Raw genomic sequence first — 24135 nt, forward strand, 5'->3', positions numbered from 1 at the left:
GTCGGAGGCAGAGACAAAAGGAGATGAATCACTGAAGGTACAGAGAATGGGCGGTGAGCAGCCGTCGGAGGCAGAGACAAAAGGAGATGAGGAACCACTGAAGGTACAGAGAACGGGCGGTGAGCAGCCGTCAGAGGCAGAGACAAAAGGAGATGAGGAATCACAGAAGGCAGAGAGAATGGCAGGTGAAGAGCCATTGCAGACAGAGAAGACTCAAGGGGTCGAGGGAGATCTGAGTCCGGAAGAGCAGAGAGAGTCAGGAGGAGGAAAGGAGTGTCAGGCAGAGGAAGTGAGTGAGGAAGTGGCTCCCCTGGGGGCCAAGGAGGAGCCAAGGCCGGAGGAAGAAGGACAGCAGCCCCAGGAGAAGCAGGAAGGCTCCCCAGAAGCAGAAGCAGTGAAGCCCCAAACCTCTGATGAGGGCCAGGACCCCTCTGGGGATGCCACCCCCCTCCTGGCAGAGACCCCAGCTCAGGAGCAGCCTGCTGAGTGCCAGCCACTGCTTCAGGTGGAGGAGCCCAGGGCCAAACCCAGTGCCCACGCTGTGCCCACCTACGCGCCTGCCCAGCAGCCGGAGCCATCTGCCCCTCCTGAGGGCGAAGAGGCGAGTGGCCCTAAGCAGAAGACGTGCCAGTGTTGTGCGGTTATGTGAGCCCACGCCCTCTACCCCACTCCCAGCTCCTCTCACAGCTACCTCGGCCTCTTGGCATCAGCAGATGGTCCCAGGCGCAGACAGGGCACCACGGGACTGGTGATGGCACCTGGGAGCCAGCTGGTCCACATGTCCATCTCCACCTGGGCTCCTGGACCCCTTGCACACTGCCTGTGACCCTGGCCCCTTTCTGTGACAAAGCCTTTATACTTGAAAATAAAATGTTGAGCATTTGGACAGTGTGAGTGTGTGTGTTGTTGGCACAGAGCCACCTCACCGTCTCCTGGTGGGAAGTGGAGGGCTTCACTCTGCTAGAATCAAAGATTTTGAATCAGTGAGAGTGTAGATATGGCTGCTGTAACAAAAAGACCTCAAGCTACAATAGCTATCAAAACAGAAAGAATTTATTTCTCTGGGCACTTCTGATCCATGCCATCACTCAGGAGCTCTGGTTCCTTTCCATTTCTTGCTCCACCTTCACCTTGGGTATGGCCAAAGCTGGATCACAGGGCACACCAATGCTCCAGCTCATGGGAAAGGGAAGGGAATGTGGAAGAGCCCCCACGCAGACCCACTGTAGGCACATGTCACTTCTGCTTATGTTCCACTCATAAGAACTCAGTCCATGGCTGCACCTAGCTGCAAGGGAGGCTGGGAGTGTACCCAACTACAGTTCTGTTATAGCAGCAGGACAGATTTGGGAAGGCAGCTGACACTCTGGATTTTATATATTTTTCTTTGCTCCCTCATCCATCCGTATATTCCCTGTAGGGCCAGGCCCTTTTCTGTAGGGGTCCTTCAATCTCAGCTCTTCCTTGGCTGGGTGTCCTCAAGTAAGTGACTCAGCTTCTTTGAGCCTCAGTGTCTTCATCTGTCAAATGAGCACCCCTCTCCCCTCCTGGGGTTGGTTCAGTCCATAACCTGGAACCTGGGGTGTGGCCCAGAAAGCCCAGCTCCTCGGGTGTGGGCAGGAAGTGTTTCTCATATCCAGAGTCCAGTGGGGCTGAGGCCTGGGGGGCCTCCATAATCGGTACCTGCTCTATCTCCTCCACTTCCAGGATGGGCAAGTCCCCAGGGGGCTGGGCCTGGGGCACCTCCTGGGAAGAGAAGAGGCTGAGATTCCTCCCCTCATACCCGCCAATTCTCACCTACTCCCCACTGTCCGAGGTTTCCCCAATCCCCCAGAGGGCCCTGATAAGCCCAGCTTTCTGCTCACCTTCATGTGGGGCAGGCTGAAATTACTGTTGGCAGGATCAGGAACCTTCTCCCAGACCCAGTGGGGTAGTACCTTGTGCCGCAGGTGGACACACCTGGCAAGCAGGTAAGAGTCAGGGCAGGGAATCCAGGCGGCTAGACACCCATGTCCAGATCGTAGGGTCCAGGAACGTCACAGAGCCCTGAAGCATCATCCCCTTACCACATCTCTCCCCAAGCTCAGCTAACGTCCAGCTGCCCTCCCAACCTGGGCAGAGACCCATGTGTCTGACAGCCTCACCTTCCGGAGGTAGCTAGGCTCACGCCACAGCCCGTCAGGAGCAAACCCCATACGAGAAGGACAACTGGCAGAACTTTCCATTTCAGGGTGTTATCTGGAGGGAGGGGGGAGGGGCAGAAGAACATCTGGACACCAGGGAGGTGGGGAGGGGTCAGGTAAGGCTCATGGGTGGAGCTGGGAATAGGTAAGGGAGGTGGATAAAAGGGCAGGGCCTATGAATGGGTAGGGGCTAAGGGTGGGGTAAATCTTGGGGTGGGAGTGGGGCTTGTGAAAAGGTCAAGGTCAGGGATGGGGTGAAAGGGTCAGAGACACACATTGCTTGATAATCCACAGCAGTATTTAGCAGCATCAAAATGCATCATCAACATCCCGAAGTCTAAATGTCCACCCCCTGAAGTTCAGTAATGATTATATAACCCCCTCCAATGCCCCTCCCTCCGGGACCCCTCCCATGGCAGTCCTGCCCCAGGCCCATACCTGGTAGGTGAAAGCGGAGGCTTGGACCCGGTGGGCCCTGTCCTGCGATGGTGGACGCGGTCACCCACAGCTCACAGGTACCCCAGTGAAGGTCGGGCAGGGTGATGGTCCGGGTGCTGCCGCTCACTGAAGGACACACCCAGAGCGGTTGGGGAGGCAGTCAAGTCCCATCTCAGGACCTTTGCACGTGCCATGCTGTCTGCAACACTCTCCCCCAGATATCCACATGGCTCCTTCCTCATCTCCTTCAGCTCTTTGCTGCAAGGTCACCTTCTCAGTGAGGCCTTCCCTGACCGCCCCCGCCCCGCGAGTAAAATAGCGCCTGCTTCACCACTCATCTTCCTTGCTTTATTCTCTATCCACCACTTATCACCATCTGACACACTGCTTAGACCTTATTTACTTTGTCTATACCTTCATGTCCCCCATTAGAAAGTTAGCTCCACGAGGGCCATATTCCCAGCACCTGGATCAGCGCCTGCACATAAAAAGCACTCAAAAATGATATACAGGGGACTTAACCTGGTGGCACAGTGGTTTAGAATCCGCCTGCCAATGCAGGGGACACGGGTTCAAGCCCGGGTTCAAGCCCGGGTTCAAGCCCTGGTCCGGGAAGATCCCACATGCCGTGGAGCAACTAAGCCCGTGCGCCACAACTACTGAGCCTGCACGCCTAGAGCCCACGCTCCGCAACAAGAGAAGCCACCACAATGAGAAGCCTGTGCACCGCAACAAAGAGTAGCTCCCGCTCGCCGCAACTAGAGAAAGCCCACGTGCAGCAGCAAAGACCCAACGACACCAAAAGATATACAGTTGACCTTTGAACAATGCAGAGGTTAGGGGTGCCGACCCTCCACTCTTTAAAAAATCTAAGTACAGTATAATTTATAGTCCACCCTCCTTATCTGTGGTTCCTCTGTATGCCCAGTTCCACATTTGCAGATTCAACCAAACACAGATAGTACTGTACTATTTACTATCGAAAAAAGTCATGTATAACTGGACCTGCGCAGTTCAAACCTGTTGTTCAAGGGTCAACTGTATATTTGAATAAATAAAAGGATGCATGAGTATCATATCCCTCACCTGCACAGAATCCAGTGAAGGGAAATTCACCCCAGACGAGGGGAATACATTTGCATCTCCCGGAATTGTTTTTGTTTACTTTTTAACTGAATTGCCCTTTTTGGTTTTTAAGCCAAGAGAGGAAGCAGCTTTTTGGTTTGTTATAGGATTACAGGAGACATGGATACGGATCAAGATATACTGCCACAGAAAGATGTCCAAGTTAAATCAGGTGAGAAAAAGAAAGTTGCAAACCATCACGTTCATAAGCTTCAGGGGCCTATAACATAGTCCTCTTTTAATTACAGGTACATGTACACATAAATATATATGATTTTTAACCTAATGATATCTATATACTTGTGCAAGTTGCAATCATGGCAAAGTATCTATGTTAAAAAAAAAAGGCTTTATCGGTTAGAGACAAATGCTGAAGTACCAAATTATTTAGGGGTGAAATGATGCCAAAGGCTCTAGAAAAAAAAAATGGGGGGATAAATTGAAACAAGATTGATAAAATGCATAAAACCATTGAAACTGGATGGTGGGTACACAAGGATTTGTTATACTATTTTTCCAACTTTTTGTGTGTGTGTGTGTGTGTGATATGCGGGCCTCTCACTGTTGTGGCCTCTCCCGTTGCGGAGCACAGGCTCCGGACGCGCAGGCTCAGCGGCCATGGTTCACGGGCCCAGCCGCTCCGCGGCATGTGGGATCTTCCCAGACCGGGGCACGAACCCGTGTCCCCTGCATCGACAGGCGGACTCTCAACCACTGCGCCACCAGGGAAGCCCTTTTTCCAACTTTTGTTTGTGCTTGAAATTTTCTATAATAAAAAAGTTTAAAATTTTCAAAAAGCACAACTCCTATCTCTATGTTAACGTACACATGGCAAAATATGGAAGCTGCATTGTCAGTATCAGTGAAATGATGAGAATGACGATATACTTGAGTATACTTCAATGTGTCAGTTTTTGAAAAAAGAACAGATAACTTTGGTAATTAGAAAAAAAGGGTATTTTGAGTTTTTATTATTGTTCTGCTCTTTCTTTTTATTGTATCTATATGAAATGATGGATGTTAACTAAACTTATGGGAATCATTTCACAATATTCGTAAGCCAAACCGTTACACTGTATACCTTAAACTTACACGGTGATGCTGTCAATTACATCTCAATAAAACTGGAGTGGAAAGGGTAAAAAAGGTATTTTAAAAAGGAATTTGTGCTCAGTGTAAAAATTTGGCCTTCACCCAAACGTATGAAAAAGAAATAAAAGTCATCTTTAGGGACTTCCCTGGTAGTCCAGTGGCTAAGACCCAATGCAGGGGACCTGGGTTCAATTCCTGGTCAGGGAACTAGATCCCACATGCCACAACTAAGACCCGACGGAGCCAAATAAATAAATTTAAAAAATCATATGTAGGGCTTCCCTGGTGGCGCAGTGGTTGAGAGTCCGCCTGCCGATGCAGGGGACACGGGTTCGTGCCCCGGTCCGGGAAGATCCCACATGCCGCGGAGCGGCTGGGCCCGTGAGCCATGGCTGCTAAGCCTGCGTGTCCGGAGCCTGTGCTCCGCAACAGGAGAGGCCACAACAGTGAGAGGCCCGCGTACCGCAAAAAAAAAAAAAAAAAGAAAAAAAAGAAAAAAATCATATGTAATCCTACAGTCCCTATTGACATTGTGGGGGAATTTCTTTTCATATTTGTGCCTCTGCTTCACTCAGTGCTGGGTTTATTTTACAAAAATGGAACCCCACAAAGTTTTACAATCCTTTTATCTTTTTCACTTAATAAAATATGACAGGCATCTTTCAATGTCAATAAATATAGATCGGAGTCTCCATTTTTAATAGCCAAATGACAGTCTATTACATTGATAGCCACCGGGGTTATTATCCACTAGGGAACCCATGATAGTGTGTGTTCTCCCAGGGGCTGAGAGGGAGCCAAAGGGGCCCATCTGGGGGTAAGGGGAGGGGTAGGCTGATGGGTGGGTCTTGTCAGGGCTGGGAGCAGGGGCAGGCGGCAGTGGAGCTCACCATTCATGCAGACAGAAGGCCTGGTCCCACTCTGTGCACACAGGGTGTAGTGGGTGAGATGGCCCCGAAGTTGGTGCCTTGGGACCTCTCCCCACGCTACAGCAGGGGTCCCTGGGGGGCTATCCTGGAGTCGCCAAAGCACTGGCCCTGCCAGGGGTACTGGTGAGAGAAAGTCAGCGGGTCAAGTTCTGCCAGGGTTCCAGGACCCTCCATCCTCCAGCCCCACCACTTACCTAGTTCCTCTCTGAACTTCCAGACTGAGGGGGCAGGGGCCAAGCCCCAAGGAGAGACTGCTGTCACCGTGATTTGGTAGGGCACCCCTCCTTCGAAATCCCCTGAGTGGGGGAGGAGCAAAGACCAGTTAGAGTTGGCTCCCCTCCCCGACTCATTTCTTATTTTGTAGGAATCTTCATTTGTGTCCCCAGAAGGACACCTTGATATAAGAATTTGAATAAATGTAACTGATCTGGGAGGCAACCCCAGAAAACACCAATAGGGCAGTGGGGAAGTGAAGCAGGGAAGGAGAGTCACCCAGTAAATATGTGTTAGAGAACAAGTTCCCAACATGGCCAACCAAGGCTCAGTCCTGCTGGCGAACTCTGTGTGGCAGCAGAGAGCGCAATCCTGAGCACCGTCCCACCCGAGGAGGGTGGGAGCTGGGGTATTTATCCATCAACCGTTATCAGTCATTGGTAGAGGGCCGCATCTGAGGGGCTTTGATTCCCCGGCACTTCCAGCTGTCCAGGCAGGCAAAATGCTTCAGATCAGAAAAAGCTCTCAGGCCAGGAATGCAGGTGCCAGAGGCTGGGAGATAGTCAAATGCTGGACTATGAGTGGGGCCCTGACACCGCCCATCACAGTAAGTAAGGCTCCTGAAATCCCTTCTCAAAACCTAATGCTGCCATATGGGCTTCCCCAACTGGGAATTTTCCAGAATTGGGGCTCCTCTTCTTTTGTCCATATATACTTATGGGTCTTGGGACTCTGTGCTAAATCTCTCGCTCAACACCTTCTCATGCTCTCCCAAGTTCTTTACACCAAGGACAGACTCCCCAGTGTTAAATCTCCGCCTAGAACTTATTGCTAGACCTGAGACTTGAGTATCCGATAGTCCCATGGACAAGTCCACTTGGATGAGCATATGAGGTGCAACATATCCAAACGGGTCCCCAAAATTCTGCTCTAAGACTCCCCAACAAGAATCTGCCTGCTTCTCTCCCTTCCTTGGTCCCCACCTGGTCCAGTTCCCACCATGTCCCACCTGGACATACACAGTCCCTTCTCCTGGGTCTCTTACCTCCAACCCTTGCCCTCCCAGTCTGTTCCTCCCACAGCGGCCAGGGGGCGCCTGTAAGCACCTGAGTCAGGACACATCCTTCCTCTGCACAGAACCCTCTGTGGCTCCCACCTGACTCAGAGAAAAAGCCAAAGTTCTCCCCATGACCCACAAGGCTTTGCACACTCGGCCCCATCACCTCCCTGCCCTCACCTCCTCCCACTTTCCCCCTTGCTCATTCCACTCCAGCCACGCTGGCCTCCTCACTGCTGCTCTAACACATCAGGCACAATCCTGCCCCAGGGCCTTTGCACTGTTTGTTCCCTCTTGCTTTTCCCTTAGACATCCTCATGGCTCTCTGTCTCGCCTCTTTCAGGTCTTAGTTCAAATGGCACTTTCCCAGAGAGACCTTTCCTACCTTTTTTTTCTGACATAGCTATCCTCCCTCCTCTCCCTGACCCTGATTTACTTTGCCCCAATTACATTACAGATGTACTTGTTTTTTGTGTCATTGGGTGCCTGCCCTACAAGATGAGGATGGAGATGTTGGTGGGGATGAGGGTGGGGATGCTGCTGAGAGGAGAGTAGGGTGATGGTTCAGGGTTTAGCTTCAGGAGCCTGACTATGTGGTTCAAATCCTGGTTCTACCACATACTTGCTGTATGGCCTCAGGTGAGTTGCTTAACCTCTCTGGGCCTTTTTCTTTATCTGTATGATAATAGCAGAAACCTACTTTATAAGGACGTTTGAATGATTTAATGCTTATGGTAAATGCCAATACATATCAGCGGCCATCACTGTGTACCAGTGTCTAGAACATGGCCTGGCACACAGTAGGTAGTCGATGAATATTTCTTGCATGAATTAATGATACTTTAACACTCTCTTCTGCAAATCCAGCCATCAGTCCGCTCTCCAACAGCTGAAATGGGAACCCAGGTGTCCTGGGACCTCACCTGGCAACACAGCACTGAGGTTTCCAGGAGGAAGCCAGACCCAGTTGAGATCCTCCAGGGGGTCACCATCTCGAGCCCAGTCCACCACATGCTCCTGCAGCCCCCCGGACCCCTGTTGCCAAGTCACCAGCAGGTCCGAGCTTACAGGGATGATGCTGACCACCACACCACGAGGGGCAAAGCCTGGACCTAGAGGATAAGGAGGAGAAATCTCAGCTGTCCACTCGGGAAGTCCCCTCTTGCACCTCCAGGGCATTGCTCAGAGGAAGCTCACAGCCTCTTACCCAAGCAGGCCAAAGAGAGGTTGGTAGGAGGCTCCCAGCTTGTGGCGTTGATGGCGGACACCCCAGCCCACTCCGCTTGAGTGGGGATGGAGATGTTGCAACATGAGGTCTCCTCCTGGATCACCTCCTGATCTTTAATCTGGAACCAGACTCTGTAGCTCACCTGCACGCAGTGCCCCGAGGCCTGAGGGATGAGGGGAAGAAGTGGTTAATATCTCCCCTTTATCAGGCACATACTGTGCTTCTCAGTGAGGTCACCTGACAAACCAGTCTGTGAAATATTTTTGTTTCACTCTAAGATGAAGAAACCGAGTCTCAAGAGTGGCTCAGTGGCAGAGGTGGAATTAGAATACAGCTCCTGGGCCAGAACTAGGGTGAGGTGAGTGAGGCACTCACCTCGGTGGCAAAACAAGAGGATACCAAAAATCCAATCAAGATGAATTATATTTTAATGCAATATTTAAAAAAATTTTTTTTTATTTTTCAGTATAGTTGTAGTTGAAGTACAGTTGAATTACAATGTTGTGTTAATTACTGCTGTACAGCAAAGTGACTCAGTTATACATATGTATACATTCTTTTTCATATTCTTTTCCATTATGGTTTATCCAGGGTATTGAATATAGTTCCCTGTGCTATACAGTAGGACCCTGTTGTACGCAATATTTTAATCAATCAAAATTAATGCAGGGATTTCCCTGGCGGTCCAGTGGTTAAGTCTCTGTGCTTCCAATGCAGGGGGCGTGGGTTTGATCCCTGGTCGGGGAACTAAGATCCCACGTGAGGCTCGGCGCGGTCAAAAAAAATTTTTTTTAATTAAAAAATATTAATGCATAAAAGAAAAACCATGACAAACAAATTATCAAGATTTTAACTAGGACTTCCCTGGTGGCACAGTGGTTAAGAATCCGCCTGCCAATGCAGGGGACACGGGTTCAAGCCCTGGTCCGGGAAGATCACACATGCCACGGAGCAACTAAGCCCGTGCGCCACAACTACTGAGCCTGCGCTCTAGAGACTGCGACCCAGAACTACCGGGCCTGTGTGCCACAACTACTGAAGCCCGCGTGCCTAGAGCCCATGCTCTGCAACAAGAGGAGCCACTGCAATGAGAAGCCCGCGCACCGCAACAAAGAGTAGTCCCTGCTCGCCGCAACTAGAGAAAGCCCGCGCGCAGCAACGAAGACCCAATGCAGCCAAAAATATAAATAAAATAAATAAATAATAAATAAATAAATAAAGATTTTAACTAAAGACAGGCAGGATCTGACCATGCACTTATATGACCCCGTCTTCCCTCACCTTACCTTAGTCTGTCTTGTGCAGTTCTTAGGGACTGCAAAATTCCCGCTGTCGTATAGAGGGGTAATTATGCATAGCAAAGAGGATAGTACCCTCCAGAGTGCTTTGGGGAAACTTGTGAGAATATTTGGTTGCCTCAATGATTGGTATTTGATGGGCAAGAGCCAGGGACACTACCGTCTCCTAGAAATAAAAAAATTGTCCCACGTCCCTTGTGACTTTTGAAGGTCATCCCAACTGGAAACTTCTGTAGATGAAAAACCCTGTCTAATAATTTTAACTGATCCTAGAACCAAACATATTTTGATGTATAAATACAAAACCTTTTGGGACCTGGTTTTAACATTCACTGAATTTTGAAATATTCTGAACATATGGGGACTTTCTAAGCACTTTTTATTATCTATTTCCAGCACAATCTGTGTTCTGATCAGAGAATTTTTCAATGTGCCCAGCATCACCTCATCCCTTTGAAGTCCTTGGAAACCAGCTCAATAGCCTAGCATGTGGATGATTTTGGTAAATGTCCTGTTTGCATACGGAAAGAACGCATGTTCTGATGTTTCCTCTGTGAGTCCATTAGGTTGTTTGTTACGCATATGTTCAGATTCTCTGGATCTTGACTTGTTTTTCCATCTGCTCGTTGTGAAATTACTTAGAGGGCTATGTTAAAATCTCCCACGACGGTTGTGGATTCATAAGTTCTCCTTGTAGTTCTGTCAATTTTTACTTTATGTATTTCAAAGCCACGTTATGAGGTACGTAGAGATTTAGTATTCATATCATACTGGTGAACTGAATATTTTGCCGTTATGTAGTAGCCTTATTTCCCCTTTATTTTCTACTGAATATTACAATACACTGTACACTGTATGCTATAATACAATACACTGTATTATACACATTTTAAAATATATGTATATATGGGTTATATTAGCTATGTATTTCATTTCAGTATAGTAAGGGGGCATTAGAAAGTATGTGTTATAAAACAGAGGCACGAGGGACGTCCCTGGCAGTCCAGTGGTTAAGACTCTGTACTTCCAATGCAGGGGGCACAGGTCTGATCCCCGGTTGGGGAACTAAGATCCTACATGCCGTGCAGCATGGCAAAAAAAGTAAGAAAAAAAATGAATTAAAAAAAAATAAAACAGAGGCACTGAAACTGTGAATTAAGGTTTGAAAGCCAAAGAACCTCAGCTCTGCCACGTAGCTGTTGTTTGGTTTGGGGTAGCCTCTCTATGTCTCATTTTCTCATCTGTAAAGTTAGTTAATGTAAATAAGTGTTGTAGGCGAGGACCTGGCACATAGTAAGAGCTCTGTAAGTATTATGCATGGTTAAAGTTAGTGATATTAGATTGTGTGGCCCAAGAAAGTATGAACACTGTTGTTTTGTTTCTTGCCATATTTACTCTGAGCCAGGGCCTTGCAATGTCTGGAACACGGTAGGTGCTCAGCAGATTTGCCTCAGTGAGGACTGTTTCACTCTTGTCTGTCATCTCACAATGCCCTTTAACACTAGCATCAAAGTCCTTAGCATATTCTGCTATATTTTGTGGAGCTGAGCCTAGTCTTGCTTCTAAATCTTTGCACCTGGTGTCCCCCCTGACTGGAACACTTGTACCCATCTTCATGTCTCAGCTCAGATCTCCTAGATTCAGCCAACGTTGGTGGAGTCTTTCTCTGCACCCAGCACTATGCCAGGACCTCTCTGAGCATCCCCTCCTTGAAGCCCTGAAGCAACCTCAAGAGGGCAGCATAGTAACCTTTGTCTTGTTTACATAATTGTTTTTGGGGGGTTTTTTGGTTTGGCTTGTTTTTTTTTGTTTTCTTGGTTGGTTTGTTTGTTTTTTGCCCCACTGTTCAGCAGGATCTTCGTTCCCAACCAGGCACTGAACCCAGGCCCTCAGCAGACAAAGCCCAGAGTCCTAACCACAGGACCACCAGGGAACTCCCTACAACATTGTTTTTTGGTTTTTTAATATTTATTTATTTTATTTATTTGGCTGTGTTGGGTCTTAGTTGCGGCATGCAGGATCTTCATTGTGGCATGAGCAATCTTTTAGTTGCAGCATGTGGGATCTTTAGCTGCAGCATGTGGGATCTTTAGCTGCAGCATGTGGGATCTAGTTCCCTGACCAAGGATCAAACCCGGGCCCCCTGCACTGGGAGTGCGGAACCTTAGCCACTGGACCACCAGGGAAGTCCTCTACATCACTGTTATTTGGGGTTTCCTGACATGTGCAGAGACATGGTCCTCACAACTCACCTTCCACAGAAGCAGGGGTTCCTGTCCGCCTGGTGCCCCACAGATGTTCCCTGATATCCACACATCTTTTGGAGCTGGCCAGGATGAAAAAAGGAGAGACCATGTGACTAAGTTCTAGCCAAATGAGATATGAGATGAAAGATTCGTGCAACTTTGGGGTTGTGCTCTTAAAGTGCAAGGGCAGGCTCCCCGACTCCTGGGGTCCCACTGCGCTGGAGTTGTCTTCAATTTTTTTTTGCTGTGTGAGCTTAGGAAAGTTGCTTAACCTCTCTGAGGTTCAGCTTTCCCAACTATAAAATATGACAAATGAGAATGGCATGATTGGCCAGACTTCCAGGAGAGGGGCTGAGGGTGTAGGGGTAAGCCTAGAGATCCTCACCAGAGGGTGGTGTCTGGAAGGACAGAATGGGGCTCCACTCGCTCCACAGATCCTCTTCTTCCTCCACTTGACAGCGGCCAGACACCTCATAGCCAGTGGCTAGCTCCAGGTCCTGGATATCAACAGGGGTCAGGGGTATGGATTTCACTTCAGGTTCCAGCTGGGGGAGAGACAGGGGAGAGTGATGAGACTGAAGATTGAATTGAAAGTACCTGGCCTTATATGTCAATAGGATGACCAATACTGTCCTGCTTTGCCTGGGATCAAGTGGGTTCCTAGGACACAGGGCTTTTGGTTTTAAAATTGGGACAATCCCTGGAAAAAAGAGACAAGTTGATTATCCTCTGTGCCAGGTATAGCAGTAGGTGGTAAATTCTATTATTAATATTATTCTCATTTTCAGATGAGGAAAACTGAGGCCAAGAGCGGGGAAGTGACATACCCAAGGTCACATAGCTGGTGAGTTCTGGAGCTGAGATTCATACCCAGGCAGTTAGATTGCAAAGTCTGCATCTTAGCATTGCTCTGAATTGCATGAATATTCACAGTGACAACAACTCTGCTCTATATTGTAGCGTTTTGCATGAAAAGCTGTAACTGAGACAGTGGGTTATCCCCAATATCCATTCTCCCCTTCTTCCTTTGGAAATAGAACCCTTGAGTATCTGTCAGGAACATGTGTGTCAAGAATAAAGACTACATTTCCCAGTCTCCCTTGCAATCAGGTGAGACCATGTGACTAAGTTCTGGCCAATGAGAGATGAGATGAAAAATACTTGCAACTTTGGTGCTGTGCTCTTAAAGTGCATGGGCAGGCTCCCCAACTCCTGGGGTCCCATTGCACTGGAGTTGTCTTTCATTTTTTTTTTTGCTGTGTGAACTTGGGAAAGTTGTTTAACCTCTATGAGGTTCAGCTTCCCCAACTATAAAATAGAGATCTTAAAAGCATCTACTATATAGGGAGGTTGGTACTCATCAAGATAATCCATGCAGATTGCTTAGCTTGGGCCCTGATGCGGGGCAGGTGCTCAGAAATGTGAGCTGCTTTTATTACTTTTGAGCGTTTACTGAAAACCAGGCTCTGTTCATCATCTGTAAAATGGGCAGGCATAAAACACATCTACCTCAAAGAGTCTTGTAAGGATTCAATAGACAGTTTAGAACACTGGACGGCACACAGTAGATGCTAAGTGTCTGCTGTTAACCTCTTATTTTAAGGTTAATGTAAGCTATTTGAGGATTTTTATTCATTCGCAAAAATGTTAGAGGAAGTTTACTGAGTTTCTCAAAAATTCCAAGTGGAAGGAATTCCCTGGAGGCCCAGTGGTTAGGACTCCTTGCTTTCACTACCGAGGGCCCGGGTCCAATCCCTGGTCGAGGAACTAAGATCCCGCAAGCACAACCTTGCGGCGTGGCCAAAAAAAAAAAAATTCCAAGTGGAATTTGGATTGGGACTGCATGGAATTTATAGGATATCTTGGGGGAACATTTTTTAGCTGAACAAGATGCATGTACAGGCCTTCTGTGAGGAATGTGGACAGACTCCAGGGCCAGCTGAGGAATGAGCTCTGAGCTAGGTGTCTGATTTGGGAATGATGTCCCGGGCCCCGCCCAGAGCAGGGTGGGGGAAAAGGGTCCCTGACACTCACCAGCATCCAGGCCATCTCCTGGCATCTTCGGTAGTAGAACTGGCAGACCAAGACCTTATGGGGTGGCCACATAGGAGGGGCCCATTGGACAGTGGCCTCTAGGGGGTCATCCTCTGAGAAGTCCACATCAGGGTACAGTTGGGGGGCATCCGGCTTCACTGAGGAAGAGGAGGTGCATTGAGCCAGGGCCTCCAAGACCACCCACCCCACACATAGCAAACCCCCACTCCCGCCTGTTACTTCGGGTTTCGAGGTTCACGAAGACTGGGGGCCAGAGAGGTTGGCCTGCCTTGGCCACCCAGACAAGGAGTTCGTCAGACGTGGTGAGCTGTTCCCGTGGAATGGTCACCCAGCTCTGCCCAGTGGGCACTGCCACAGTCCAGGTTTTGTTGGAATGGCTGTGAGGAGAGATGCGAGAATCGGGGCAGCATACGGTGGACTGGGCCCAGAGCCGCAATGATAACATATCTTCTGCCTGGGTTCAAATCCCAGTTCTCCTGCTTCAGAGCTGTGTGACCTTGAGCAAGCAACTTAACTTCTCTGTGCCTCAGCTTCCTCATCTACAAAACGAGGGTGATAAAACTGCCTCCTGAGGGACTTCCCTGGTGGTCCAGTGGCTCAGACTCGGTGCTCCCAATGACCACGGTTCGATCCCTGGTTAGGGAACTAGATCCCACATGCCCCAACGAAGATCAGTGTGCCGCAACTAAGACCCGGCACAGCCAAACAAATAAATAAATAAATAAATGTCTTTTTAAAAAAGTGCTTGCTGAAAGGGCTGGATAGGGGAGGGGAACAATGAGATGAGAAATGGACTGCATTTAGAACAGCAAGTGTCAGGGGCACAATACATGTTATATGAGCACTGGTTATTTTGTTTACTGAGCACCTATTACATATACGCACATTTACTTCTATGCAACTGTTCAGTCAGGAAATATATACTTCTGTTGTAGAAGCTGGGAACAGGACTATGACCAAAGCAGGCAAGGATCCACTATCCGGAGCTGGTGTTCCAGTGGGGGAGGCAAATGAGAAACTCATAAATATATAACTGATGGTGGTATAAGCGATACAGAGAACAATAAAGCAGGGTGAGATGGATTCAGTGTGACGATAGGATGAAGAGTGACAGTGCTATTTTAGGAAAGGTGGTCAGGAAAGCTCTCTGATGAGACATTTGAATAAAGGCCTGAAGGATGTGGTGTGGAACAACGCAATACCTCGGGAAGAGCATTTTAGGAAGAGGGAGCAGCTGGTGCAAAGCTCCTGTGGCCAAACTGTGCCTGGCGTTCTACGAAGAACAGTGAGGAGGAGGCTTGTACTCTGGAGTAGAGTGAGTGAGCGAGAAAGTGGGAGGAGGTGAGGGCAGGGAGGTGACAGGTAAATTATACAGGGCCTGATGGGTTGCAGGAAGGATTTCGGCTTTTACCCTGAGTGAGGTGGGAGCCCTGGAGGGCTGTGAGCTGGGGAGGGACATGCCCTGATTCAGAAGTTCACAGGTGCGGGACGTCCCTGGTGGTCCAGTGGTTAAGAATCCACCTGCCGATGCAGGGGACAGGGGTTCCAGACCTGGTCCGTTAAGATCCCACATGCCCCGCAGAGCAACTAAGCCCGCGAGCCACAAATACTGAGCCTGTGTGCCACAACTACTGAATACTGCGCGCCTAGAGCCTGTGCTCCGCAACAAGAGAAGCCACTGCGATGAGAAGCCCCCGCACCGCAAAGAAGAGTAGCCCCCAATCGCCACAACTAGAGAAAGCCCGCACACAGCAATGAAGACCCAACGCAGCCAAAAATAAAATAAATTTAAAAATAAGTTAATTAAAAAAAAAAAAGACTCCGTGCTCCCAATTCAGGGGGCCCGGGTTCGATCCCCGGTCAGGGAACTAGATCCCGCATGCCGCAACGAAGATCCCACATGCTGCAACTAAAACCCAGAACAGCCAAATAAAGAAAGAAAGAAATATTAAAAAAAATAATAAAACAGAAGTTCACAGGTGTCCTCTGGATGCTTTGGTGGAGAACAGACTGTGGGGCTAAGGGTGGAAACCGAGTCCAGGGAGGAGGTGACTGCACGGTCCAGGCCAGCGATGATGGGAACTGGACTATGGTGGGTGCTGAGGAAGTGAGGAGTGCCAGATTCTGGATAATGTAGAAGGTAGAGCTGGCAAGTCCTGCTGTGGGTGACAGAGAGAGAGAGAGAGAGAGAGAGGAGTTGAGGACATCCCAAAGGGTTGGATTTCAAAGGTTCAAATCAAGGCCTTCAGAAAAAAACAACAAAAACACATGTGTTATGTTACGCTGCTGGTAGGAACATAAAACGGCGTAGCTGTTGCGGAAAACAGTTAGGTGGTTCCTCAAAAAGTTAAACACAGAACTGCCATATGACCCAGCCATTTTACTCCTAGGCATATACCCCAAAGAACTGAAAACAGGACTCAAAAACTTGTACACATTATGTTCAAAGCAGTGCTAGTCACGATCACCCAATTGCAATTGCCCAATGGTGGAAACAACCCAAATGTCCATCAACAGATGAGTGGATGAACATAGTACATCCGTCCAGTGGAATATTGTTCAGCCACAAAAAGGAACGAAGTTCTGATTCGCTACGACATACATGAACCTGAAAAACATGCTAAGTGAAAGAAGCCAGATACAAAAGACCACATGCCATATGATCCCATTTATGTGAAATGTCCAGAACAGGCAAATTCAGAGACAGAAAGTAGATTAGTAGTTGCCAGGGAATAGGAAGTGACTGCTGTTGGGGATGGAACTTCGTTTTGGGGTGATGGACATGTTTCGGAACTAGATAGAGGCACTGGTGGCACGACATTGCGAACGTACTCAATGCCACTGAACCGTTCACTTGCAAATGGTTAATTTCATGTTATGTGAATTTCACCTCGTTAAAAAAAAAAGCGGAAGACCTTCTCTTACTCCCTCATCCTCTACCAATTTAAAACCCTAGCCCCCGCCCCCCTTCTGGACATGGGTGGTAGTGATGGTTGCATAACAATGTGACTGTACTTAATTCCACTGAACTGTACACTTAAAAAAGGCTGAGAAAAAAAGCTGGTAAATTTTATGTGTATTTTACCATCGTTTAAAAAAAAAAAGACCAGCCTCCCATCCCAGTTCCCATCTTCAAATGTTCCTTTCCCTCTCCTCTCACTTAGCCAAATTTGAAATGAATTTGTGTTTCCAGGTGTGATTCATTGTGAAGCAACATCAGTCACCCCCTCAGAATGTGGGCTCCACAAGGCTTTCTGTGTCTCTGGCACCAGACCAAATGATCTTTTCATATGCTCAGAGAGGTTTAGCTATTTGCCTAAGGTCACACAGCAATAAAAACAGCTTCTAATCATTAAGCATTTTCTTTCCCAAGTGCCTAACTCATTGAATTCTCAGAACCAGCCTTGAGAGGCAGGTTCCATTATTATCACTACTTGATAGAGGAAGAAACAGAGGCTCAGAGAGGGAAAGTGACTGGTCCAGGGTAACACAGCAAGGACATGAGGGAACCTGGAAGTGAAGGGCTTGAGAGTGGGGCAGGGCTGGGGGGTGCGGGTGGGCAGGACTAATGGGTCCTCTCAACCTGAGAAGTCTAGAACCTGAGTGGTCACGCTTCCAAAGCCTCTGTTTCCCCAAATCACTCCATTGTACTCACTACTTCTGGCTCTGGAGGTACAGCGTGGAAGGGGCTCCCAGGTCCCCAAGAGGCTCCCATGAGCAGTTCAAGTCGCCCAAGGGTCCAAATCCATAGCACTGCAATGGCCCAGGGCTGCCTGGAGAGGGAGGAGGGAGGGTCCGAGGGAAGGGGGTCAATTCCCCAAGCCGCCCTCACACCCCAGAACTTGAACTCCCCCCACCCCTTACGGAAGTGATCAGCAGGAAGGGGGCGTTGGGCACCGCTCCCCAGGCTTCGGGCATAACTCCTCCCCTCCCTCTACCAGCTACATCCTGTTACCACCCGAAGAGCCCTTTCCCCTACCACCCCCCAACCCCGGACTCCGGCTCCCACCTCGCTGCCGCCCATTCCCCAACTCCTCTCATCGCCCGGTCCCTGTCCCGGGGGGGAGCAGAGTGGCATCCGGACCTTTGTCATTCATTCCACAAACTTGCGGTTCACCCTGGAGGATGTGCGTTTCCGCGGAGCGCGGCGGCAGAGCGCCGACACGAGTTCGCTCCGTAACTCACCCTGGGGCCGAGTCCTGCAGAATAGCAGCATCAACAGAGGCAGCAAAACCAGCTTCGGCCGCCGCCGCGGCGGGAAGGGAGCGGCCCGGGGTCCCCGCATGGCGTCCCCGCGCCCCCAGTCCGGCCCGGCCCTGCCCGGCCCAGCGCTGCAGCGCCGCCCGATTATCTCTCGGGGTCCAGCGCCCGAACAGCAAAGGGAAGCGGAGCCGCCCCTCCCAGCCGCCTCCGCACCTTGCGCTTCGGCTTCCCGCCCCTTCGCTGCACCGGAAAGTCCCTCGCGGGGCTGAGGAGGGGTAGTAGGGGGTGGGCGGCGCTGAGGCGTGGCCGAGCTCCGCAGACACCTGCCCCTCCTCTCCCCCAACAGGCTGCCGAGTCCTTTGGAACTTTTTATCTTTGGGGTTGGAGAAGGTTCTGATCCGCTCTCCCCACTGAGCTTCCCACCCCAGGATATGAAGGGAACCCAGGGGCCCCTCCACCAACCCTGGGGTCCGCAGCTTTAGAACCCCCAGCAGGCGAGGTCGGAGGAAGAGGGGCTGGCAGACAGGGGGACGGGAGCGGGCAAAGGCTGGAATGGGGTGGTGGTATAATTGGGGCTGGCAAGGGGACAGCGGCCACAGTTGGGACAGGAGAGAGTCACAGTTTGGGTAAGGGTCTCGGTGTGGCCAGTTTGGGTAGAGTAGGGGCATCCTTTGCGGCGGGAGACAGTATAGGACAGGAAAGGCGTGATATGGGCTGCGGAGAGGTCAGGGTCCCCATTTGGCCAGGTAGGGGCACAGCTTGCTCAGGGTCAGGATAGGCAGGCTGCTCAAAGGTCAGGATTGGGTCGGGGGGGGACTCTGTCCAAGTCCGCAGTGCCTGACCTCTGAGACTCGCTGATGAATGAATGCATGAGGGGCCAGAAACAGGTGCCCAGCTGGATACCGGTTAGGTGGATGGCAGGGCTGGGGCGTTCACCCTGGTGCTGCCTGGCTGCCCAGTTGCCCTTCCAGCAGGGGCTGCTGATTTGACTCTTGCCACACCCGCATTTGCAGCAGTTGCTGGAGAGGCCAGCCAGGACATTGCGGCTGCCCCGCAGAGCCCCTGGGGTGCCCTGCCAACCCGGTCAGCCTCTATAGAAGGCCTGGAGGGACTTGGTCAGGGCCAGCCACTCGCTGGAGGCCACTGCCTCATCCAGCTCGCTGTCTGCATTGGAATCTGCGTCTGGGAAGGCATCCCTTGCAAAAGATGAAAAGAGTTAGTGCTTGGGACTCTGTCAAACCCAGAGTCCAGGCTCCTGGCTGGTCCAGCTACTTCTCTGTTCTTGTGACTCAGCCTCCTGAGTAAAGATTTTGATTCCATTCAGACCTGGGTTCCCGCTTTGATGGGCAGCTTACTCAACCTCATTGAGCTTGACTTTCCTCTTCTGTCGTATCTTTTCCCCTACTATTTATTTACTGAGGACCTGATGGTTAAGAACATGTGTTTGGGAGCTGAACTGACTGAGCACCAATCCCATTATCATCTCTCAGCTTCCGTTTCCTTGTCGGCAAAACGGGGATAATAACTCCTACCTTCCAGGGTTTTATACAGAGTAGATGATTTAATTAATACCCATTAAAAAAAAAAAAACTTAGAATAGTGTCTGGCACATGGTAGGCACTCAACTTTGTCCTAATCTGTTTTCACTGAATTTTGCTGCTTAACAAACCTGCAAGATACAGGGGCTGTGCCTCCCTTTTGCAGATAAAGAGGATCAGGGGAGGAAAGCAACTTGGTAGGAGGGTCACCCACTAGGTGGCAAATCTAGCCTTGTACTCACCACACCCCTCACACTCCCTTCTCTGAAGGCTTGGAAAACACTTTAGTTTCGGCTTCTGAAAGGCACTTCCCAGTGTTGTGCAAAGAGCAGCCTTGCCTAATGCAGGGCACAGGGCTCCCAAGTAGCAGCAGACTTTTAGCTGGTGTGGATGGCTTGCTGCCCCTCCCCCATCCAGCTCCCCCAGCCTTGACACAGCTTTGAGGGCCTGGCCCATCTCCCCAGCTGCATGTGGTGGAGGAGGGACTCTCCTGCCCCAGCCCCTCATCTCACCTCTGTCCCTGGCTCCTTGGACCCATCTTGTGTCCTGTCAATGCCCCTAACACACACACAGCACCTCCCCAGCCTCACCCATAGCTTCACAGGCCAGGATGTCTGACCTCTCCACCAGGAGCCCCCACAGGTGCAGATGACTGCTCGGATGAATTCACGGCCGCAAAGCTTCACTCCGTAGGGTGCTGCCTGGGCCTCGGTCCACAGCTCCCCAGCCAGCACCCCCATGGCCAGCAGCAGCAGCAGAGGACGTTTGGCCATGCTGGACAGGACTGCCTGAGATGTGAGAGGTGGCACAGCAAGGCAGCTTCCTGTGGTTGGTGCCTCCACCGCCTCCTGGCCCCCCATTTATACATCTTAGCTCCCCCCTCTTGTCATGCCCGTCATGGGGGAGCGAAGTGACCTCCTTTATCTCCACTAGCAGAGAGGAGGCAGGCACGTGGCCCCCTCCACCCCTCCAGCACTGACCTTTCCCGTTTCCTAGACCAAGCGATAACCTTTCACCAGGGATGGGGTGACGTGGTCCAGCTCACTGTCATCTTCAACAGAGAGAGGTGAGAAGGCCTCCACTTAGCAGAGACCAGGAACCCAGACCCCCACCAGACCGGGAGAGAGGGCACAGCCAGCCCCCCATCACCACCATACTGCTAGGGTCCCAGGCCTTCTCCATAACAACAAGAATAATGAGTGCTTACACAGTATGCACTGTGGGGCCAGGCACTGCTCTAAATATGTATATTTGTTTAATTGATTTAATCCTCCCAACAGCCTATGATAATAGTTCTCATTTGAGCAAGCCTCAGAATCTCCTGGAGGGCTTGTTAAAACACACATCACTGGGCCCTATGTGCAGAGTGTCTGAAAATCTGCATTGGCAAAAAATTTCCAGGCCATGCTAATGCTGCTGGTCCAGAAACCACACTTTTTTTTTTTTTTTAACTTTTTATGTTATATTGGAGTATAGCCAATTCATAATGTTGTGATATTTTCAGGTGCACAGCAAAGGGCCTCAGCTATACATACACATGTATCCATTCTCCCCCAAACTCCCCTCCCATCCAGGCTGCCACATAACATTGAGCAGAGTTCCCTGTGCTCTACAGTAGGTCCTTGTTCAGAAACCACACCTTTAAGAGCCACTGGACTATGAGACTAGGACTAAGACTGTCTCCAGGTTACAGGTGAGGATACAGAAGAGTGACCTAAGGTGCCCAAGATCAGCTAGTAAGTGGAGGTGGGAGTTGGGGTTCAAACAGAGCCTCTGGTTCCAGAGCTCATGCTCTCCAAGGGAAAAAATTTTTTTTTTGATTTTTATTGGAGTATAGTTGATTTACAATGTTGTGTTAGTTTCAGGTGCACAGCAAAGTGAATCAGTTATACATACACATATATCCACTGTTTTTTAAGATTCTTTTCCCATATAGGCCATTACAGAGTATTGAGTAGAGTTCCCTGTTCTATACAGTAGGTTCTTATTAGTTATCTATTTTATTTGTAGTAGTGTGTGTATGTCAGTCCCAATCTCCAAATGTATCCCTCCCCCTAGGGAAAATTTTTAAGGATTAAAAAAAATGTTGGGACTACCCTGGTGGTGCAGTGGTTAGGAATCTGCCTGCCAATGCAGGGGACACGGGTTCGAGGCCTGGTCCGGGAAGATTCCACATGCCACAGAGCAACTAAGCTCATGCACCACAACTACTGAGCCCGCGCGCCTAGAGCCCATGCTCCCCAACAAGAGAAGCCACTGCAATAAGCCCGCGAACCGCAACGAAGAGTAGCCCCCGCTCGCCGCAACTAGAGAAAGCCTGCGTGCAGCAACAGACCCAATGCAGCCAAAAATAAATAAGTAAATTTATTTTTTAAAAAATTGTTATGGGAACAGAGTTTCAGTTTCGCAGATGAAAAGGGTTGTAGAGATGGATGGTAGTGATGGTTGCACGACCATGTGAATGTACTTTATGTCGTTGAACTGGACACTTAAAATGGTTAAGATGGTACATTTCATGTTATGTGTATGTTACCATAATTTTAAATATAATTTTTAAACGTTTAACTAATATCATATACAGAGAGGAACTGTCGTGTGCTGGGCAATGTTTAACAGTGGGCTTTCCGGATACAAATGAACTTATTTACAAAACAGAAATAGACCCACAGACAGAAGACAAACTTATCATTACCAAAGGGGAAAGGGGTGGGGGAGGGATAAATTAGGAGGTTGGGATTAACATATACACACTACTATATATAAAATAGATAACCAACAAGGACCTACTGTATAGCACAGGGAACTATACTCAATATTTTGTAATAACCTATAAGGGAAAAAATCTGAAAAAGAATATATATATATGTATATATATATATATATACACACACATATATATATGTGTGTATAACTGAATCACTGTTCTATACATCTGAAACTAACACATTGTAAATTAACTACGCTTCAATTTTTTAAATAATTTTTTTAAAATATTTATTTATTTATTTATTTGACCGCACCAGGCCTTAGTTGCAGCACGCGGGATCTTTAGTTGTGGCATGCGGGATCTAGTTCTCTGACCAGGATTGAACCCGGGTCCCTTGCATTGGGAGCACGGAGCCTTAGCCACTGGACCACCAGGGAAGTCCCTATACTTCAATTTTTTAAAAAATAAATTATTTTATTTTATTTATTTTTGGTTGCGTTGGGTCTTCATTACTGCATGCGGGTTTTCTCTAGTTGCTGCGAGCGGGGGCTACTCTTCGTTGCGGTGCGCGGGCCTTTCATTGCGGTGACTTCTCTTGCTGCAGAGCACGGGGGCTCTAGGTGTGCAGGCTTCAGTAGTTGCGGCTCGTGGGCTCTAGAGCACGGGCTCAGTAGCTGCGGCACACGGGATTAGTTGCTCCGCGGCATGTGGGATCTTCCCAGACCAGGGATGTCCCCTGCATTGGCAGGCAGATTCTTAACCACTGCGCCACCAGGGAAGTCCCCTATACTTCACTTTTTAAAAATATTAAAAAAAATAACAAAACAAAACAAGTAAACCCCAATGGGCTCTCCGGGAAAAAAAAAAAAAAAAAAGGCCCTGATTTATACCAGTTATAGGTTTCTGGCCAATTTCAAGCTACCAGCGTGATATCAGTGTGATGTTGCCAAATTCCTGAAAAGGTAACAATCAGTTTTCACAAGTCAGTATAAGCCGGCTCCAGGACACCACCAAAATGTGAAAAACATTGCAATTTGCTCAATTTAAAAAATAATGATTTTTTTAAACACTCATGTCATCATTACCCAGATCAAGAAGAAGGACAGTGCCAGCACCACAGATGTCAAGCCCCCCCGCCCCGCATCCCCAGTCACAATTTCTCCCCTACAGAGGTAGCCACCATCCTGACTTCAGCCATCACCACTTCTTTGCTTTTTATTCGTTTTTTTTTTTTTTTTTTTTTTTTTGTCACCATGCCACATGGTTTATGCGATCTTAGTTCCCCAAGCAGGGATTGAACCCAGACCCTCTGCAGTGAGGGCTCGGAGTCCTAACCACTGGACCGCCAGAGAATTCCCTGCTTTTAATTAGTTTTAACACCAACCTGGGCATCTCTGAAACAGATAACTGAATCTCTGAAACATAACTGAGTCTATATATTTTTTTTTCCTTTTTTTTTTTCATTCTAACAAGTTGAACTTTTTATCAAAGTTCATACAGATCTGGGCACATACAGAAAAGTGCCCAGATCATCAGTGGACACCTGGAAGAATTTTCACAAACTGAACACACTTCTGCATCCACCCCTCGGGTCCAGAAACAGAACATTCCCAGCCTCCATCCAGAGCAGGGAAATTAAACTCCACCATCTGGGAGGAGGAGTATGGAAGAATTTGTGGACATATGTTAAAACTATACTAACTAATAAATGCTTTGAGTGAGATGCTTTGAGGCTATGCAAAGATCCTGTTTCCCGTTCCACCCACTGATATTAGCATTCATTGGTGGATCGTGTGCATATGCTATTATTTATTATTTGGAAT

General features: G+C 49.0%; 3 protein-coding genes across 4 annotated transcripts in view; 1 reads left to right on the top strand and 2 right to left on the bottom strand.

Annotated features, from left to right (window-relative positions):
- The window catches only part of PALM3 (paralemmin 3), an 8649-nt gene extending 7764 nt beyond the window's left edge, over positions 1–885 (top strand). For both annotated transcript variants that reach the window (XM_029219024.1, XM_029219025.1), the window contains one exon: positions 8–885. In XM_029219024.1, the coding sequence (XP_029074857.1) occupies positions 8–649 (642 nt within the window). In that variant the 3' untranslated portion in view covers positions 650–885. The remainder of the gene's footprint in view (positions 1–7) is intronic.
- A 141-nt stretch (positions 886–1026) lies between these two features.
- On the bottom strand, positions 1027–18299 carry IL27RA (interleukin 27 receptor subunit alpha). The gene is made up of 14 exons (XM_029218048.1): positions 18050–18299; positions 17520–17637; positions 14084–14241; positions 13844–14001; positions 12195–12354; positions 11816–11889; positions 8245–8428; positions 7961–8149; positions 5962–6063; positions 5729–5887; positions 2622–2747; positions 2145–2238; positions 1866–1959; positions 1027–1746 (listed from the first exon to the last, which is right to left on the bottom strand). The coding sequence occupies exons 1-14, from the start codon at positions 18147–18149 to the stop codon at positions 1492–1494; spliced, it is 1971 nt and encodes a 656-aa protein (XP_029073881.1). The 5' UTR covers positions 18150–18299; the 3' UTR covers positions 1027–1491.
- Positions 18212–20473, bottom strand: RLN3 (relaxin 3). The gene is given in 5 exon segments (XM_029216875.1): positions 18212–18332; positions 18530–18614; positions 18971–19263; positions 20177–20228; positions 20231–20473. Coding segments are annotated over 5 exon segments (786 nt in total). The 5' UTR covers positions 20466–20473.
- Between the last annotated feature and the right edge of the window lie 3662 nt (positions 20474–24135).

The sequence above is a fragment of the Monodon monoceros genome, unplaced genomic scaffold, assembly GCF_005190385.1.
Source record: "Monodon monoceros isolate NGI ecotype Baffin Bay Population unplaced genomic scaffold, NGI_Narwhal_1 Super_Scaffold_12, whole genome shotgun sequence".
In the NCBI taxonomy this organism is placed as follows: Eukaryota; Metazoa; Chordata; class Mammalia; order Artiodactyla; family Monodontidae; genus Monodon; species Monodon monoceros.

Coding starts and splice junctions, on each gene's coding strand:
- IL27RA (XM_029218048.1), bottom strand. CDS start 18,149: ATGCGGGGACCCCGGGCCGCTCCCTTCCCGCCGCGGCGGCGGCCGAAG. Junction 17,638..18,049: donor CTGCAGGACTCGGCCCCAGG/GTGAGTTACGGA, acceptor CTCCCTCTCCAG/GCAGCCCTGGGCCATTGCAG. Junction 8,150..8,244: donor CCTCTCTTTGGCCTGCTTGG/GTAAGAGGCTGT, acceptor CTTATCCTCTAG/GTCCAGGCTTTGCCCCTCGT.